The 17,212-nt window shown below is 61.4% G+C and overlaps 4 protein-coding genes across 5 annotated transcripts; 1 reads left to right on the top strand and 3 right to left on the bottom strand.

Moving 5' to 3' along the window:
- The first annotated feature begins 171 nt into the window (after window positions 1–171).
- MORN4 (MORN repeat containing 4) lies at window positions 172–4,074 on the top strand. 2 transcript variants are annotated; one of them, XM_068139554.1, is made up of 5 exons: window positions 172–496; window positions 2,179–2,276; window positions 2,408–2,522; window positions 2,614–2,723; window positions 2,845–4,074. In XM_068139554.1, exons 1-5 carry the CDS (start codon window positions 363–365, stop codon window positions 2,991–2,993), a joined length of 606 nt encoding a protein of 201 aa, XP_067995655.1. In that variant the 5' UTR covers window positions 172–362; the 3' UTR covers window positions 2,994–4,074. The 2 variants fall into 2 exon arrangements, with proteins under 2 accessions (XP_067995655.1, XP_067995656.1); XM_068139555.1 differs by having other exon boundaries at window positions 417–600.
- Window positions 4,075–4,150: 76 nt separating this feature from the next.
- Window positions 4,151–7,582, bottom strand: HOGA1 (4-hydroxy-2-oxoglutarate aldolase 1). The gene is made up of 8 exons (XM_068139552.1): window positions 7,576–7,582; window positions 7,194–7,468; window positions 6,046–6,174; window positions 5,842–5,969; window positions 5,602–5,736; window positions 5,335–5,431; window positions 5,028–5,161; window positions 4,151–4,593 (listed from the first exon to the last, which is right to left on the bottom strand). The coding sequence occupies exons 2-8, from the start codon at window positions 7,420–7,422 to the stop codon at window positions 4,444–4,446; spliced, it is 1,002 nt and encodes a 333-aa protein (XP_067995653.1). The 5' UTR covers window positions 7,423–7,468; window positions 7,576–7,582; the 3' UTR covers window positions 4,151–4,443.
- A 654-nt stretch (window positions 7,583–8,236) lies between these two features.
- Window positions 8,237–11,164, bottom strand: ANKRD2 (ankyrin repeat domain 2). The gene is made up of 9 exons (XM_068139234.1): window positions 10,734–11,164; window positions 10,274–10,387; window positions 10,031–10,192; window positions 9,736–9,843; window positions 9,473–9,571; window positions 9,143–9,241; window positions 8,925–9,023; window positions 8,545–8,643; window positions 8,237–8,456 (listed from the first exon to the last, which is right to left on the bottom strand). Exons 1-9 carry the CDS (start codon window positions 10,995–10,997, stop codon window positions 8,352–8,354), a joined length of 1,149 nt encoding a protein of 382 aa, XP_067995335.1. The 5' UTR covers window positions 10,998–11,164; the 3' UTR covers window positions 8,237–8,351.
- A 978-nt stretch (window positions 11,165–12,142) lies between these two features.
- On the bottom strand, window positions 12,143–17,097 carry UBTD1 (ubiquitin domain containing 1). The gene is made up of 3 exons (XM_068139550.1): window positions 16,876–17,097; window positions 13,166–13,393; window positions 12,143–12,947 (listed from the first exon to the last, which is right to left on the bottom strand). The coding sequence occupies exons 1-3, from the start codon at window positions 16,940–16,942 to the stop codon at window positions 12,562–12,564; spliced, it is 681 nt and encodes a 226-aa protein (XP_067995651.1). The 5' UTR covers window positions 16,943–17,097; the 3' UTR covers window positions 12,143–12,561.
- Window positions 17,098–17,212: the final 115 nt, after the last annotated feature.

Genomic DNA, 17,212 nt, shown 5'->3' with positions numbered 1-17,212 from the left:
ACGCCACGCCCAAACCGGGGAAACGGCGGCCTGCCGGAGTTGCTGCAGCCATAGTGCCGCATGAAGCAGGCCTGGAGACCCTCCCTCCCCCTGGCTGTGAGGGCCGAGGGAGGTCCACCTGTCCAACAGCCCCTTCGCGGGGACTTATGCCAGTGCCCCCCACAAAGATGGCCGCAGGGGAGCGAAAACGCCCCCTACTGCCCTTTGCAAAGATGGCGGCAGGGAGGGGTCGCCACCCCTCTGCCGGGCACACCCAGGAAGGGTACCTCCTTGCCCCACACAAAGATGGTGACCGGCGAGGGCGTGATGCGAAGCTGACCAATGAACACGTGTGTTGCTAGTGGTTGCCGTGGAGACAGCCAATGGCGGATGGGTATGGACGCGGGCAGCGTGGAAGTGCCTGGCGGGTAGGGGGACTGGCAGGGGTGGTAGCCGTGCCACCGCCCCTCAGCGGGACACCGGTGGGGAGCGGTGCGGGCAGCGAGCGCGGAGCCAGGTGAGCGCGGACAGTGGGTGCCTGCGCCGCCCGGCCCGACCTGCCTGCACAGCCCCTAGTCAGCCACCCGGGCCTGTGGGCATCGCCACGCGTGTCCCGGTGAGGTGGGTGTGACCGCCCCTGGGTACATGGACTTGGTGGAGCATGCATGCATCAGCCGTGTGCGCATGGACACAGAGGGGCGTGGGTGCATGGATCCGGTGGAGCATGCATGTGTCAGCAGTAGACGCATGAATATAATGGGATGTGGGTGCCTCAGCCGTGGGTGAATGGACACCGTGGGATGTGCCCATGGGTGCAGCGAGTTGTGCATCAGCCGTGGCCATTGTCAGCACCTCTAGGCACACTACCCATATGGGGTATGCCTATGTGCCCTGTGGGTGTGTGTCCCGGGCAGGGTGTGCATACATTGCCCAGGGGTGTGTGGCCCAGCTGGGGCTTACCTAGGCCCACTCTTCGTGGCTCCGGCCTGTGGGTGTGTGGCCAAGCAGATCGTGGTCTTAGAGCGGAGGTTGTGCTACATGCTTGCTGCGGGCACAGTGCGTGCATGGCTCTGCTGTGAATGGGTGCCCATGGGGGCACATCTAGCTGCTGGCCATGCTGGGTTGTTCACAGGGCCAATGCCCATCCCTTGGATGAGGTTTACAGCCCTACTAGTGGAGGCAGCTTTCCCTTGCCTCGGGTGTTAGCAGCCCCTGGCAGCACCCTCTTCCCCTACTGGCACTGCTGGAGGGATTCCCAGAGGTGCTAGGCAGGTTGCAGGCTGGGGACCCAGCTCTGAGTTCCTGGTCTCTACCATCAGCAGAGAGCACTGTTCAGTCTTTGCTTGGTTTTGCTAGGGGCATTTCTCCTCTGGACACAATGCCCTTGGCAGTTCCTTGTGGTGTGGCCAGACTCAGTGTCTGAGCACCCATCTTTCCAGGGATGCAGCTTTGTGGGAGCAACAATACTGCCTCTGGAAGCTGGGGGGTCACAGGCACTGACTGAGCTGTATCAGGAGACCCTGGAGAGAGAGTGCCCAGCCCAGATACGTCATTGTCTCCATGCTGGTGCCTTCCTCTGTATGCTGGGGTGGCTCTGGGGGCTGCATGCTGTCAATAGGCAAGTTTGCAGACCCCTAGTAGTTGAGCAAGTCCCTGGAACTCCAGGGTCTTCTCTGCTGTCACTCTTAGGAGTGGTCACTCCAACCCTGTGGAGTGAGCCTGGTCTGCCCATCCTTGATAGTGGAGCTGGAAACCCCACAAGCTCTCTACTTCCTCCCCTGAAAACCAATCATTTCCTCTCCAAAATGCCTGTTTTCTTGTGGAACTGCCCTAGTAGAGCTGAGGATGGCCCCTGGCCTGGGTCTGCCAGTGTGGAAGTGGAAGTGTGCTGGAGGCAAGAGGCAGCTGGCTCCTGCCATGCTCCTCTTCCTGCCTCTTGCTCACATTTCACGGGGCTGTGACCCAAGAGCTCGCATCACCTAGAGCCCTACAGCAGGACGCACAGCAACTCGAACCCAACAGCTGGAGTTTCAGGGCTGGGTGTCTGCTCCTGGGGTCACCTCATCTGTGGCATGCCCTAGTGTAGCTGTCTCCAAGGCAAACATGTGCCCTTCTAAGGGCTGAGGGGACTTGGATCCTCTGGCCGAACCAGGCAGCTACCCTCACCCAGCAGTCATCCTCCACACCTCTCGCTGCCAGCCCTTGCCCTGTGCTGACGGAGACTGTCGCCATGACGCTCACCAAAGGCTCCTTCACCTACTCCAACGGGGAGGAGTACCGCGGCGAGTGGAAGGAAGGTGAGAGAGCACAGGAAGGGATGGTGCTGCCAGTGCTGGGGGCCATGCAGCACCACATCCCTGTCCAGCACTGCGCCAGGGCAGTGCCTGCCTCCATCGGTCCAGTGCTGCCCATTTCTGCCCTTGCCTAGGTCGCAGGCACGGTGTTGGGCAGCTGACGTTTGCGGATGGCACCACTTACGTGGGGCACTTCGAGAACGGGCTCTTCCATGGCTGTGGGGTGCTTACCTTCTCTGACGGCTCCAGGTGAGCGTGGTACCCCCGTATAAACCCTCCTGGGTATCTCCACTTGCTATGGGGGGAAGGCTCTGCTGCCTCAGGACTTCCTCCCGCACAGGTATGAGGGGGAGTTTGTGCAGGGCAAGTTCAACGGCGTAGGCGTCTTCACCCGCTGTGACAACATGACCTTCGAGGGCGAGTTCAAAGGCGGGCGTGTGTATGGCTTTGGTGAGTGGGCAGCCCCGTGTGGCTCCAGCTCAGCGTAACCCCCTCCAGCACCTCCCCCTCTAGGCCCTGCTGGGTGCTGCTCCCTGCCCCTTCGCTCCTAGCCCTTTTCTTTCCTCACCAGGTCTCCTGACCTTCCCTGACGGCTCCCATGGGGTGCCCCGCAACGAGGGCTTCTTTGAGAACAACAAGCTGCTGCGGCGGGAGAAGTGCTCAGCCATCATCCAGAGGGCCCAGGGTGCCTCCAAGTCTGCCCACAACCTGACAGCATGACGGTGTCTTGTATCCCCTCTTCTCGTGGCAGTCACTGGGTACTGGCTGGCCCTACCAACCCCAGAGAAGGGATGTGGCGCTGCTGCGTGCTCCCCTTCCCTCCGTCCCTACCGAGCCCCCCCTGCCAAAACCACCCCCGCTGGGGGGACAGGGCCTTCTGCCCTCCACCCAAGTGCCCCAGGGCAGTCATGGTGCCTTCTCTCTCTGGCTATAGCCCTGGCACCTCTCAGAGCAATGAGGGAATGGTGTGGCCAGGGCTTGACCCCTCTGTCCCTCAGGAAGGCTGTGGACCACCAGGGCTGATAACCTGCTGCAGAGGATGGAGCAGGAGTGTAGGGGTTGGGGCTGGGCCCTGGCCCCACTGCCAGGGTGCCTTGGCTAGGAGCTGCTGGCTGGACCACACACCCATGGAGGGGCAGCTCCTGGCCCTCTTAGCTACCCTGGCCCCATGGTAGGATGTCTAGCTGGGGCACTCTGTGTCCTGCACCTTCAGCTCTGGATGACAGGCCAGCCCCACACGTTTCCTGGACAGGATAACATCGTGCCTCAAGCCCACTCTTGAGGCCAGCTGATGGGCTGTGTTCCCCTCATCCTTGTGCCAATCCTGTCCATCTTCTGCCTTGGTGACATCTGCAGCAATATCCCAACCAAAGGGAGCCAGGGGGGACCCAGCCTGACCCTTGTCTGGTGCGCACTGAGGGAAGTCAAGTATGACAGCAGGCAAGGAGCAGGGCTGACTGGAGTCCAGGATGAGGGGCAGGAGCAGGGCTGCTGGAGATGCCAGGGCTGGGGCAGGGGGCCTGGCCAGGGCAGGCATGGATAGGGGGATGACAAGGGACAGGAGCCACACAACTCTCTGCCCCCTGCACACATCCTTCCTCTGCCTCGTGGGCCCACCTTCACCCCAGTGTGGGCTGGCTGGCTGCAGCGTGGGGGTCCTGGCAGCCCTCACAGCTCGGTGGTGGGCTGCAAGGAGGGCATGTCCCTTGTGTCCCCACCAGTCCCGACTGTGCCTTGTCATGACCCTGCCTTGTGCTGCTGCCTGCACGGGCCTCAGCTGAGTAAATCACGTTGCCAAACACCTGGGCTGTGTCCTTCTTGCTGGGAGCAGGGACTGGGTGGGGCTTGCTTGTGCGGGCAGGACTGGAGACACAGAGTGGGGGGCATCAGGTTTATTGCTGGCTCATGGCATGGGTATCCATCCCTTCCTGCGTGGGGACAGTGGCACCCTGGAAGCTGTTGAATGTAGCTGTGTGCCCAGGTCAAGGGACACATGGATGACTGGGGGGTGCTGGATGTCCACCCCACTTGCTCTGCCCAGGGCATTCCTGTCCAGCAGGAAGGAGCAAGATGGGTGGCTTTCTCCTGGCCACATCCCAGTGTTCCTGCTGCATCCCCTGCCTCTGGGGTTGCTGGCTCTGGTGCCTTTCTAGGCTGGAGGAGGAACCCTTCACAACCAGCCATTGGTGCTGAAGGTGCTCCTCAGCTCCTCAACCTGGGCAGGGCTCAGCGGAGCCAGAGGTGGGCGGCAAGGTCCCCCATAGTAGCCAAACCATTCCATTGCCTTCTTCAATCCTGGGATCCCAAACCGGCGGGTGACCTGTGGGAGGCAGGGTGCAAGGACTTGCTGACTCAGCTGAGACAGAGCAGCGTGCTCCCTGAGCTCCTGCACCAACCCTATGTGGGGCTGCAAGGCTGAGCAGGGTGCAGGCTGCCTGCAGCCCCCCAGCAAAGTATCTGCAGTGAGGTGGGGGACCCTGGGGAGGAGCAGCTCTCACCTCCCATTGCTGCCTACAAATAGTCAGCAAAGGCTCCCACAGAGGGGCCGGCAGGCACCCACTGCCAGTAGGCATGCTGGTCCCAGCATAGCAGGGCTGGCATTTTCTGCTCTGCTGCCTCCCATCTGGCTCAGCTCACCAGCTGGGTGCTGTGCCATTCTGTCCCCACCCACCCTCCCCCAAGGACCTCTGTCCTTTGTCGTCCCACAGCTCTGCCATGTCCCACCCTGCAACCCAAGGGGTGCCGCCTGCTTACTGCCATGTTGGGCTCAATGAGCCGGTGCTGCAGGCTGCGGGCCTCCTGCCAGCTGCCCTCACGGCACAAGCGATCCAGCTGGCACATGGGGTCCCCCAGGACGTTGGCAAGGGCACAGACACCCCCAGAGGCACCTGGGGACACGAGGGCACCTTGGCAGACAGTTTGGCACGCTGTGCTCAGCTAGCACATCCCAAGCATTGCCACCGCCCCTCACCAGGCTCCCCCCACCCAGCTGCCAGTCTCGGCCAAGTGTCTCCAAAGCAGCACCCTATGGCCTCAGCTGAGCAGGGGCAGCAGCACCTACCTAGGGCATAGCTTGCCATCAGAAAGCTGGCTGATCCTGCCAGCACCTGGAAATCCTCCTGCTGTGTCTTGTGGACCATCAGTCCCATACGGCTAATCTGGGGAGAGACAGGCAGTGCCCTGGGACAGGCATTACCCTGTCTTGCCCCCATGGGACTCATGTGGCATCCCCAGGGGCAGGGGAAGGGCTTTGAGTCCCAGCTTCACATTCCCAACTTGGGGCTAGGTTTAGTGGCAGCCACCCCCGGCAAAACCTTGTCCCACTCACATCACCACCACTGTCTTTGATCCCAACAATATTGGGGTGCTGAGCTAGGGTGAGGACAGCCTCCAGGGGCAGGTCCAGGCCTGTGTTGGCAGGGACGCTGTAGAGCACCACAGGGATGGGAGATGCATCAGCAACCTGTGGGAAGTCAGGGAAAGCTCAGAAACTGGGGTGGGACAGAAGTGTGTGGGACACATTCCCCATCCTAGTCTCCCAGATGGAATTACAGCGGGCATGGCTCACCTCTGTGTAATGCTGGACAAAGGCAGCACTGGTCATAGCCCCCCGGTAGTAGCAGGGTGTCACAACCAGTGCCACATCGGCCCCTGCCTCTGCCATGCTGACTGTCAGCTTGATAGTGGCCTGGGTGGCTGGGGAGGAGGCAAAGCAGTGAGAAATGACCCAGGGGACACCCATGGCCCCTGCACTGCCCATGCAGGCACTCACATTCACAGCCTGAGCCGGCCAGCAGCAGGCGGTCCCTGGGAAGAGCCTGGCGCACGCATCTCACCATGTCCAGCTGCTCATGGGGTGCCAGGTAGGGGTACTCTCCGTTGGAGCCTAGCACCACCAGCCCTGAAGTGCAAGCATGGGAAGGGCAGTGCCTGGACACAGGAGTTGGGTGCCCATGGGACAGCCATTCCTGCCCTCTCCACACCTCACTTTACACACCAGGGGCAGTCCAGTGCCCTCACGCAGTTGCTCTCTTGGGCCAGAAGGCTCCTGCAGGTCCCCCAAAAAGCCCTAGGCTCCCCCACAAAGGGTTTATGTGGGTGTGTGCCCCCTAGATGGCAGTGCCCACCTGCACTACACTGAGGACTGGAGATACTGTCCCCTACCCAGGCACCCCGGTGAATGCCATGCTGTCCTGTGGACTGAGCATGCCACCTGCCTGCCTCCATCCCTGAGAAACCACCGCACAGAACGCTGCTAACAAAGCATTAATTGCTGCCCACAGCCAGGGTGTGTCCCATCGTCCCCATCAGGGGCACACAGACCCCTTCCTTGAGACCCTGCTAGCTCCATAGACACAAGCAGGCCCGTGTCAGCCCAGTGCTGCTGGGCTCTGCCATGGCATCTTGGGTACCCAGGTAGGTGTGCTCATGGCATCCCCTTTCCTGTCCCTGTCCCTGCAGCCAGGCAAGCTCTGGACTCACAGCCTTATCAGAAGAGGGGAGACCCAGGGCACATCCCTGTGACTTCCAGACTCTCCCTGCGCTCCCTCTCCTCGCAAACATTCACCATGGGCAATCGGCACACATCCTGGTGCTCTGAATCTGTGTGGGCATGCAGAGGGTAGGCACAAGCCTGCAACTCTGTGCAGAGGATCTGTGCAAGCCTGAACATGAAGAGTGTGGATGCAAGCATGCACTGGAGTGTGGTACGGGTGTGCCAAGGACACGTGCATGCCTGGGCACTTGTGCAAAGGGCCCCAACTGGATCACCCGAGGGGCAGCCAGCCCTGGGGCAAAGTCCATCTGGAGGCTGAACACCCTTGGGAAGCTGGCAGGCTGACGGCATGCTGCTGCACAGCCCCTGTGATGGGCAGGGACCTGGCAGGAGCCTGCATGGGAGGAACAGCAGGCAGCGCTTACCTCGGAAGGGGATGCTGACATAACGGCGCAGGTTTGCCTCCAGCTGGACATAGTCCACCTCCTGCATAGGAGAGAAGGGGGTGGCAAGAGGCGGAAAGATGCCCCCGAGGTCGAGTGTGTGTCCTGGTCCTGGGGGCGTGCTGAGCCTGCGGCTCTGCCCAGAGGCTGCCCGGTGCAAAGCTGCCAGGGCAGGCCGGAGGGGTGAGGTGAGACAGGTGCTGAGCGCCATGGTGGCTGGGTGCTGCTGCCGACCGTGCTGCTCGGCCTGCCGATGGCTGTTAATGTTTGATGGGGCACGTGAGGGACCGGATACTTGCTTGGGCAGACAACATGAGGGGTGGTACCAGGGGAGCTCAAAATGCTCTTTCCTCCAGAAACTCACTGTAGAAGCTCAACGTCCCTCAGAGTGAGCCCTGGCCACCTCAAATGTGCTTCCCCCTCTTCTGTTTGACAGTTGTGCCAGCCATCCCTCTATCATCTACAGGGCTGGAATGCAGGGTCAGGGAGGGACTGGGTGTTGCAGGGTGTCCTGGGACTGAGTGCAAGACCCACCCAATCTGGCTGTTGGTGTGGGGTGTCCTGTAAATGGGTGAATGAGAGCATTTCTAGGTAGGGAGCAATGAGCACTGTCCTTGGCAGAAGTGACCAGGTCTGCAAGGGGCCACTGTGTCCCCATGAATCACTCCAGCAGGGAATGCAGGAGAACAAGCAGCCATCCATTTTTGTAGAGTGGCTGACTGACAGGGTTGTGATTGCTTCTCCCCAACACACCACCAGCCTCCAGTACAGCATGGACTCAGGTCAAATTGCCTGTCATGCAGTTTTCTTCCCTGAGATTGTCTAGGGGGAACTTGGAAGCACTGAGAGCAACCAGGGCATCCCTGCAGTGAGAAATCCCGTCCTTGGATCACATGACCATGGTGTCACTGATGCTAGAGACCCTGAGCTAAGAGGCAGGGCATTTCCACACTGCTGAATTACCCAGCTTCCTGGATAAACCAGCTTCCCCAGCTCCAGCACCCCTGACGCAAGCCATCCAGCCCCACAGCCCCCTGGAGCCAAATGCTGATCTTTGCTGGCATTTATTGACACAAGAAGTCTCAGCTGGATCTTGTTCCTTGGAGCTGAGCCCTAGTCCCTAGTCCCTGCCTGACACCTTCATGCAGGGACCTCCATCTCGCCCTGTGGCTGCTCCTTAGTCTCCAATGCCTGACGTGTGTCCACTTGCCACTGCTGCACCAGATCTGTTGGAGTCTTGCCAGCCTGCAAGAGTGGGCAGAGAGAGGCTGGTGTTAGGTTTGCACACCATGGTGGGGCAGCAAGTGGCTTCAGTGCCAGCCCCTTCAATCACCTGGTTCTTGGCCATCATGTCAGCCCCGTGCAGGATCAGCATTTTGATGATTTTGTAGCGGCTGAGCCGTGTGGCATCATGCAGTGCTGTGTCACCTTCCTGTGAGAGACATTGCCTGGCTAGGCATTGTGGTCCAGCTCTGGGGACAGACAGCCCATGCCTGTCCCCAGAATTACTCCTTGGCTCCCCACACACCCACCTCCCTAGGGGGAAGGTGCCTGCCTCAGCCCTGTCTGCAGCTGACAGCACCCACAGGGGTGTGTGTACATCTGGGTGTCTCCTGCTGCGGGTGCTGTGTCTCCGGCTCCCAGAGAAGTCAGCCAAGGGAGTGGGTGTTAGTGATGCTCCTCAAGTGCTGGGTGTATGGCTGCAGCACTCACCCTGTCTGGGGAATTAATGTCCACTCCACAGTGGATGAGGTGCTCCACAATGTCAGGGTGCCCGGTCCTGGTGGCCACATGAAGGGGGGTGCTGAGAAGCTTGAGGGGAAAGGAGATGGACATCAGAAAGGATCAGTATCCACTCCTGCTGGCCCAACACAGGGCCAGCCCTGCCCCCCCCAGCACAGCCTCATGCCCCTGTGATCTGCCCTGCACACCTTGTCCTTCACGTTGAGGTCTGCCCCATGGTCCTGCAGCAGCTTCACAGCATCCAGGTGCCCACCTCGGCAGGCCCAGTGCACGGCAGTGCAGTCCAGCTGAGCACACAGAGACATGTCACATCAGGGGACACCTCCACTCTGTGTCCCTCTCCCACCCCAGCCAGTCCCTATGCCCAGGCTGAGCCAGCAGAGCCCTGCCTGCAGCCACCTCAGTGATGGGGACAGCTCTAATCTGTTTCAGGGTTGCCTAACCCTGCTGTTGCTCCAGCTGTGCCAAGCCAGGAGACTCAGACCAGCATAGAGCTGGGGGGCAAGATCCAGCCTCACCCGGTCCCTGAAGTCAACGGTGGCACCGCTGTCCAGCAGCTTACGCAGGATGTCTGTGTGTCCCTCCAGCGAGGAGCGGTGCAGGGCTGTGCGGTGGAACTGGGGTGGTGAGGTGCTGCATTACTGGCTAGATCAATCCTGCCACACCCCAGCCCAGTCTTATCCCCAGCCCTGCCCCGAGGGTCCCAGCCCCTGCCAGCAGGCACGGTGAGGCATGGCAGCAGGACACAGGCAAGGGGAGGCCCCTGGCCTTGGGAAGCTACCTCGTCACATGTGTCAGGGGGGCCACTGTCTGCCAGGAACTTCTCGATGATGCGCATGTTTCCCTGGACAGCAGCTCGCAGGAAATTCTCCGGCTCCACGGGACCCTCCTGGCAGCAGGATGAGCTCAGGGCTGGGGCATCTCAGGGGCACAGGAAAGGGGACAACACAGGGCCCCCCCTGCCCTGCTTCCCGGGGAGGTCCCTGGCTAGCAGGGTCACCCACGGGCTGGCCTGCGGGGACTCCAGCCCCTGTCCCAGCAGCTCCCCTCCCACATCCCAGGACCTCCCGACATACAATCTCCAGGGGCTCAGGTGGAGGAGGGGGCTCAGGCGTGGCTGCCCGCTCCTCCCGGCGCTGCCGGCGCTGCTTGCGGAGCTCGATGAGGCGCTGGATGCTTCCCACGTCGATGATCTCCCGACGCAGGTCCACCGAGCTCCTCCGAACCCGCTCTTGGCCCTGGAGGGGACAGGCAGTGCCCTGTTTGCTTTCTATGCCCCCAGCCACCCCACGGCCCCCCTGCACCCCGACCCCTCTCACCTTGATGGCTTCAAGGCCCCGGTTCCTGGGGCCACAGTGTTTCTCCTCCTCCAGCTCTGGTGTGTTCATCCTCTCCACGGCTGGTGGCTCCCGGGCACCATCCCCTTTGAGTCGCTGCATGGGCACAGGGCTGATGCATGACCCTGGTTGGGCATGGAGCAGTTCCACCACTCCCTCCCCAGCCTGCCAGTGGATGTGGCTTGCAGCTTGTTACTGAAGCCTACAGGATGTCCAGCAGCCCTCAGGCTTATGCTTGCCCACCCGCCTTTCTTGGCAACCTGGGCATCTGCCAGCTGTTTGGCACTGCCCCATGGCCCAGAACTCTCAAGCTGGGAGCCTGAGAGCCCTTGGCTACCTTTCTACATGCCCAGGGATAGCATGGCTGGTGCCAGCCTCCTCACATTTGAGTCCCCAAGGATAGACACAGTGCCAAGTGGATCCTTCTGCCCCATGGACCCACCTTCTCCTCCTCCTCCTCTGCCAGCTTCTGTTCAATGAGCTCCTTGGCCCGTTCAATGTCCAGCTCCATGTCTGCCTGCAGTGCACAGCCCCGTGCAGGATGTGGCCTTTTATCCTCAGCACCACAAGCAGATCCTGTCCCTGGCTCCCAGTGCTGCCGGCAGCTCCACTGGCTGCACAGCTTTATGCCGCTGGCTCCTCTGTCCCGCAGCCCAAGGGCACCAACAGCTGTGGCTTCTCCACATGACTGGGGCAGCTTTGCCATGAGCTCACCCTCCTGCTTTCTGGTGGCCCTAGCTCACCTCTCCAGTCCCCCACCCTCTTAAAGAGACCCACTGCCCCTCTCTCCAGGCTGCCTGGCACTGCTGTGCTGGGTATAAGGAGCCGGGGTGCACAAAGTCTGCAACAGCCAGTCCAGAGAAGCTGGGCAAAGTGGAAACATGGCTCAGGGTTGCATCATGTACCCATGCCACCCACTCTGAGCAGCCAGGATGCTCCTCATGGTTCCTACCACCCCACTTCCATGCAAGCAGATGCTGCAGCACCCACTACTATTGCCCAAGGCTTCCTGGCACCCCAAAAGGTACAATGCCCACAATAAAGGAAGGTGATTGGGCTCCCTAAAGCCTCTCAGCCAGCAGCAGGCAGCATGTGATGCTGGAAGCCACAGTCCCTCTGTGCCACTTTGGAGGATGACCTCAGGTGTACAGCATCCCAAGCAGCCCTGCCAGGATCCTGGTGACAGCATGGCCTCCTCCACCACACACGAGCAGCCTGGCAGGGGGACCAGCAGGCAGTCGGCAGCTATTCCTGGCAGTGAAGACATTGTTCAGACCCTCTGGGATTTGTTCTCCCCTTTTGTAAGATGAGGCCAGTGCTGCCCTGTGCTGGGACAGTTAATACGCTGGGCACCAGCCCCCAGCAGAGGACATGGGGAAAGGACAGATGGGATGTGTCACTGTCACCACCTGGGGGAATTCCCAGGGCCACCTTTGGATGCCCTGTCCCATGAGTGCCACAGCCTCTGGCTGCAGAAAAGTACCATTTTCACCAGGACAGGCAATAATGGCCACAAAGGTGGTCCTGGGACCATCACCTTCCATGGACTATCCTACCTGGCCCCAGGGCAGACAATCTGAAACCTCTGGAGGGGAAGCACCTGGAAAGGGAGGTGATGCTCCCATGCCTGCAAATAGCCAGGACAGCAACGCCAGTTGTGCTGGGGAAGGGTCCAGGCAGGCAAAGAGCCAGGGTTGGCAGGACAGGGTCAGGGTGACAATAGGGAGTAGAGGTGGGGCACCCAGGCTCTCACCTGCCACCCTGTGCCCATCTCAATACAGGAGCTGATGTCAGACAGACATGGGGACCTACTCCGGCAGTGGTCCCCTCAGCCTGCTCCAGAGCACAGAGGAATGATGAAAAGGCTTTATTGATAAATACAGACTATATACAGAGGAGAGACATCTCCACCCAGCCCAGCACCCTAGGGCCTCCTGGCCAGGGGAGCTGGAGCCCAGCAGGTCACAGCCTCCGTGCCAGCACAACCCAGCAGTGGGGCCCTGGCTGTGCTAATCACCCCAGAGACATTTGGTCTTGAACCTCCTGCAGGAAATGAGTGTGGCCGGCCTGCGTGCCAGCCAAGAGGGGCCACTCCAGCAGCACAGCCCATGCAGACCTTCCTGGGGGTCACTCAGATGGAGTGGGCTGCTTTGCAGGGTAGTAAAGGCTGCCTTAGCCCTGTCAGGGCTGGGATGCAGCACAGGACATCCCCAGAGGTGCCACTGCCTCCTAGCCCCCTGCCCTCTCCCAGCAACCAGTGCAGGGACATCTCAGTTCCTGGATGGCAAGGGCTGGTTGACAATCACTTGCACAACAAAATCCTTCTGGATCTTGGTCTCTTGAAGCCGTGTGCGGTCAGTGAGCAGCTTGCCTGAGAAGAACCAGCGCTGCCAGGCCAGGTCGATGCCCTCCTGCGCCTGCAGCTGCTTCTTCAGCTGCCCGATGGTGTCGCCCATGCTGGCGTTGAGCCGCAGGTCCTTGCCAGTGGAGAGCCGCACCTTGAGAGCGAACTCCCGGCGGGTGTTGGGCAGGGGCTCCACCGGCTCTACAGCTGTCTCCTCACTTCGCTCCAGGATCAAGTTGACAGGAGGTGCTAGGCAGTAGACAGGCAGCTGGTACCGGTTGCCCAGCTCGTCGTAGCATTCTGTGAGGGACCCTGAAGATGGCAGGATGTGATACTGTCAGCGGACATCCCCATGGATCATGGGGACAAGTCCACCCCGGGCAGTGGGACAGAGTCTACCTTGGCCCCCTTGGCTGGGCTGAGCTGCAACTGTGGCAGCTGGGAACACCTCTCCAATTTGGGACCCCTGTGAGCCCACATAAGAGATGCTCAGCACCCACTCCACCCACACCCCCAGTGCCATCCCTCACCATGAGGCAGGGTGATGCTGGCTCCATCAAGGATGGCCTGGGCCAGGCTGTGATCATTGGCCTCCACGGCGTAGGCAGCTGCCTTCAGAGCATCCCAGATCTCCTTGCGGCCCTCAAAGGCAGGGGCTGTGTCCCAAAACTCGTCCCGCTTGCTGCGCAGCTGCCCGTCTGTCATAGGGTAGTCACTCTTCCACTTGGGACGCTCCTTCTTCAGGGGCTCATTGCGGCCTGGGGTGGGGTAGGACGTTCAGCCAAGGAACAGGGCTCCCCTGGGCCCTGAGCCTCCCATCTCCACAGCTTCCTGGGGAACCTGTGCAGCATGCACAGCATTGTCCAAGGGACCACCCTGCCCAGCACAGTCCCCAGTGCTTTCAGGGACACTGCAGCTAAAGCTAATCCTGCCCAAGGTCCCACTGGCCCCATAGCCATTACCCAAAGTGGCAGCCTTTGTCCCCAGGAAAGGGCAAGGGCTCTTGTCCCCATGCTAGAGGAATCAGGCCCTACTCCATGTGGTGACTGCAGGACCTCAGGTCCCTTGGAGCCAGAGCAGTATTTATAGCTTGGGGAATTAGCCAGGAAATAAGCTGGTGAGATGGAGTGGGAAGTGGATTATAGGGGCTGAGCTGCAGTCCTGGCAGAGGGTGGAAACAGGACTTCACTGTCCTCTCTGCCCACCCCAGAATGGCAGAGACCAGGTGCAGGCAAGACAGCATCCACAGGGCATCAGGATGGTGAGAGGCACTGCTGGTGTGGGGGGCTGCCAGCCCACAGCAGCCCCAGAAATGGGCCAAACTGAGCTAGCTCTCCATTAAACAGCCATCAACCATGTCCCCAGAGACCCCCAGCAGCCAGCATTGCCCAGAGGTCTGAGCCACCTCCATGCCAGCTGCACAGCACCCTGTCCTCTCTACACCAGGACAGCCTTGTGAGAACAGCCCTGTCCCATCAGCCCCACAGTTAGGCTGGAACTGTGGGGCAGGAAGGAGCTGTTGTCACTCCCAGCTGAGCTGGGGACAATGAGTGACAACAGCTCCTTCCTGTCGCCACTCTCCTTATGGCAGCCAGCCAGCACCTTTCCTGCAGGGACGGGACATGGGGGATGTGAAGCCCCAGCCAGGGAGGAAGGATGCCTGTGCCCACACAGTGACCTGCTGTGCAAGTGGATGCCACACATCCCTGATGCTAGGGACAGCCACCAATGCCAGCTGCAGGCTGAGCCTTGTTCCTCAGGCCACTTTTCCTGGGCAAGTATGGATGGCTCAAGGCACTGCATTGTCCCACCCCATCCAAGGCCAGCAGAGCCAGCGCAGCAGCCACTTTCCCAACAAGCACCCAGCCCAGAGCTGGACACAACATGCGTCACCCACCCCAGGACTCCCCATAGGGCACAGGAGCTCAGCTGTCCCAGGGTGGGACACTAAGCATGCCTGATGGGAGCATCCTGCCTGCACCCACGACCCCGGAGGAGTGAGGGCAGCTGGCTACGGCCAACACTGCCGATTCAGCAGTCACGGTGCTGGGCAGGGAAGGATTTGCAGCACCACAGGACAGAGCAAGGTCACAGGCAGCACCTGCCTCAGGATGGTGGTGGCGCATTAGCAACCATGGTCAGCATGCAGGACATGGTCACGACTATGTCTCCACAGTGCTGTGGCCACCAGGCCAGGGCAGGCATCACATCCTTGCAGCTGGGACTGTGATGCACAGCAGGGCTCTCAGCTGTCACTCCCCTGACTCCACTTGCAGCAAAGCAAAGAGGCTGGCCAGAGAGAGGCAGCAGGGTCAGAGCCATGGGGCCCAGCCACAGCAGGAAGTAGGGACAAGCTGCAGCCACCCGTGCAGGCAGACATGCCCAGCAGCCTTGCCCAGGTAGGTAGAGGCTAAGCTGTATCTATTTATTGCTACCACCCAGTCAGGCCCCACAGCCTCTTCTAATCACCTCCTGCTACTCTATTCCTGGTCCCTTGTGCAACTCTCCATGGCAGCACTGCCGGACAGGTCCAGCCACTCACTGCACCCAGACTTGAGCCAACAGGATCTGGCTGGCAGCCCACCTGTGTCCTGCCCTGTGCCTGCAGCACCCTGCCTGCAGCTCATTCTCCCTTCAGTGCCCTGCTGTGGGGACTGTCAGGCAGGAGGCTGTGCCCTAGGGGATCCTCTGCCCAAGGCTTGCTCCCTACTCAGCTGTAGCCCCAGGCAGCCCTAGTTCATGAGTTCTGGAGGCCAGCTCACCCCCAGAGAAGATGCCAGCCAGATGGCACACAATATTGCTTCCAGCAGTGCTAGCTGGTCCCCTCCTGGGCCAGGCAGGGTTGGATTGCTGCATGCCAACAGCATCCCCTGCTCCTCCTGCTGCTGGACACCTCAGGAGTAACACTGTCACCTGCTGCTGGGAGCCCTGTCAGGACCCCTCTGATGGGGATCACAGTGAGACCCAGACAGGGCAGGAGCCAGCTGGGCTGCTTGGCAGGACAGACAGAGAACCCCTCCCGCTGACGGCAGGTCCTTGCATGCTGGAGCCTGCCAACCTAGGGTAGTGTCCTTGTAGTGAGGCCAGCTGCAGCCTTGCTTCATCCCCCACCACATGCTAAACAGTTCCCCTGGGCTCATGGCACTACACAACCAAGGGCAGTAGCCAGCCTGGGCACCCTAGCATCGGGGACAGTCCCATGCTTTTGGGAAGGGACATGCTGCGAGAAAGCAGCAGGAGCTGCCAGAGGCACTGGGACACCGGGGCATCAGAAGGGGACTGCAACCCATCACAAGAGAGCGTGGCAGGGAGCAAGTAGTGGTGATGGAGACACAGGCTTTGCACAGCCAGCTGCTGCTGGGCACAGTACAGAACAGGGATCCAGACGATGGGATCCGTCCCCGCCGTACATGCTTCCTGCTCCTCCTCTCCCGCCGCCTACCACCGCTTTGCCATAAACAGAGTAATTACCAGCTGCGATTGCATCGGGCGGAGAAGCAAGGGGAAGGCGGGCGTGATTCACTCCGCCGGCCCACGTCCCCTCCGCCCGCCCATCTCCGTGGCCCTTGGGACCCTCCAGGGAAGCGTCGTGCCTGGAGAGGCGCCTCACAGCACCAGGGTTTTACACTGCTGGTAACTTCGGCGAGCTGCAGGGATGCACCAGCATCATCTCACCCCGCTCCTCCACCGCAGCCGCTCCCTGACCACCCCGCGGCTGGACCCCAGGCGCCTCCCGACTCCCTAGAGAGCGGGGACGAGGCTGTGCCTGTCGGCAGCAGCCCAGTGTACAGGCATCACTAACCCGTGGCAGGGACCCAGCAGTGAGCAAGAGGCGGCGCGCCGGGGGACACTGCCGAGTCCCACCGGGGGCATTCGCCACCCTGAAGAGCCCCGGGGCACCCCCTCCCTAGAAGGAGCTGGGAACCGGCGGGACCGGGCAGGGCGCACCGTGCACTCTGACCCTGCAAACCCCGCAGGGTGCCAAGGCGGGAGCCGTGATGCCTGCTCACTTTCGGGACGGCGCACCTGACCAGGCTTCCGCGGTGCTTGAGGATCCCCATAGGCACAGAACGGCTCCTGGCGGGGTGCAGCCCCCTCCCCGCCTACGGACGATGCCCCCCCGATGCCAAGGCTCCTCCCGCGCACGCCACCCACAGAGGTACATGAGACCTCCAGTACTCGCGACCCCATCCATGCCCAGGAGGGAGAGCCTCGCCGGGATGGGCTCGGCCCTGCTCACCTGCTCGCTTGCGGGGGTTCCCGGCGGCGGGCCGCTCCCGGCGCTGCCGCCCCACGCAGCCGCCCATGGCAGGGCTCAACGGCGGCGGTGCTCGGCATGGGGCCGGACCGGCTCCGCGCTGCGCCCGACCACGGGGCCCGGCGCCGTGCAACCCGGCTCTGAACGCCGGGGCCACCCCGCCGCCGGAGACACCCCGCACCGCGCCGCGCCCCGCCCCCCCAGGTGTGCATGTGACCGCCCGCACCGGTCCCGGCTCCGGCCCTGCCACCGGCTCCGCCCACGTGTGCATCCCCCACTTCCCGCAGCGCTTTTGTCCCCTCCGCCCCGCCGTACCGCG

The sequence above is a fragment of the Melanerpes formicivorus genome, unplaced genomic scaffold, assembly GCF_026170545.1.
Source record: "Melanerpes formicivorus ecotype bairdi unplaced genomic scaffold, bMelFor1.0.p_v2 SCAF_6, whole genome shotgun sequence".
NCBI classification, from domain to species: Eukaryota; Metazoa; Chordata; class Aves; order Piciformes; family Picidae; genus Melanerpes; species Melanerpes formicivorus.
This window is presented reverse-complemented; position numbering and strand designations above follow the sequence as displayed.

Excerpts from the sequence above, each read along its gene's own strand:
- MORN4 (XM_068139554.1), top strand. The coding sequence starts at position 363 with ATGGCGGATGGGTATGGACGCGGGCAGCGTGGAAGTGCCTGGCGGGTA. Across the intron at positions 2,277-2,407 it reads CCGCGGCGAGTGGAAGGAAG|GTCGCAGGCACGGTGTTGGG; the intron begins GTGAGAGAGCAC and ends GCCCTTGCCTAG. Across the intron at positions 2,523-2,613 it reads ACCTTCTCTGACGGCTCCAG|GTATGAGGGGGAGTTTGTGC; the intron begins GTGAGCGTGGTA and ends CCTCCCGCACAG.
- HOGA1 (XM_068139552.1), bottom strand. The coding sequence starts at position 7,422 with ATGGCGCTCAGCACCTGTCTCACCTCACCCCTCCGGCCTGCCCTGGCA. Across the intron at positions 5,432-5,601 it reads TCAAAGACAGTGGTGGTGAT|ATTAGCCGTATGGGACTGAT; the intron begins GTGAGTGGGACA and ends GTCTCTCCCCAG. Across the intron at positions 4,594-5,027 it reads TCATTGAGCCCAACATGGCA|GTCACCCGCCGGTTTGGGAT; the intron begins GTAAGCAGGCGG and ends TGCCTCCCACAG.
- ANKRD2 (XM_068139234.1), bottom strand. The coding sequence starts at position 10,997 with ATGGCAAAGCTGCCCCAGTCATGTGGAGAAGCCACAGCTGTTGGTGCC. Across the intron at positions 9,844-10,030 it reads CACCTGAGCCCCTGGAGATT|GAGGGTCCCGTGGAGCCGGA; the intron begins GTATGTCGGGAG and ends TCCTGCTGCCAG. Across the intron at positions 9,024-9,142 it reads ACCTCAACGTGAAGGACAAG|CTTCTCAGCACCCCCCTTCA; the intron begins GTGTGCAGGGCA and ends TTTCCCCTCAAG.
- UBTD1 (XM_068139550.1), bottom strand. The coding sequence starts at position 16,942 with ATGGGCGGCTGCGTGGGGCGGCAGCGCCGGGAGCGGCCCGCCGCCGGG. Across the intron at positions 13,394-16,875 it reads GAACCCCCGCAAGCGAGCAG|GCCGCAATGAGCCCCTGAAG; the intron begins GTGAGCAGGGCC and ends ACCCCACCCCAG. Across the intron at positions 12,948-13,165 it reads CAGCATCACCCTGCCTCATG|GGTCCCTCACAGAATGCTAC; the intron begins GTGAGGGATGGC and ends TGCCATCTTCAG.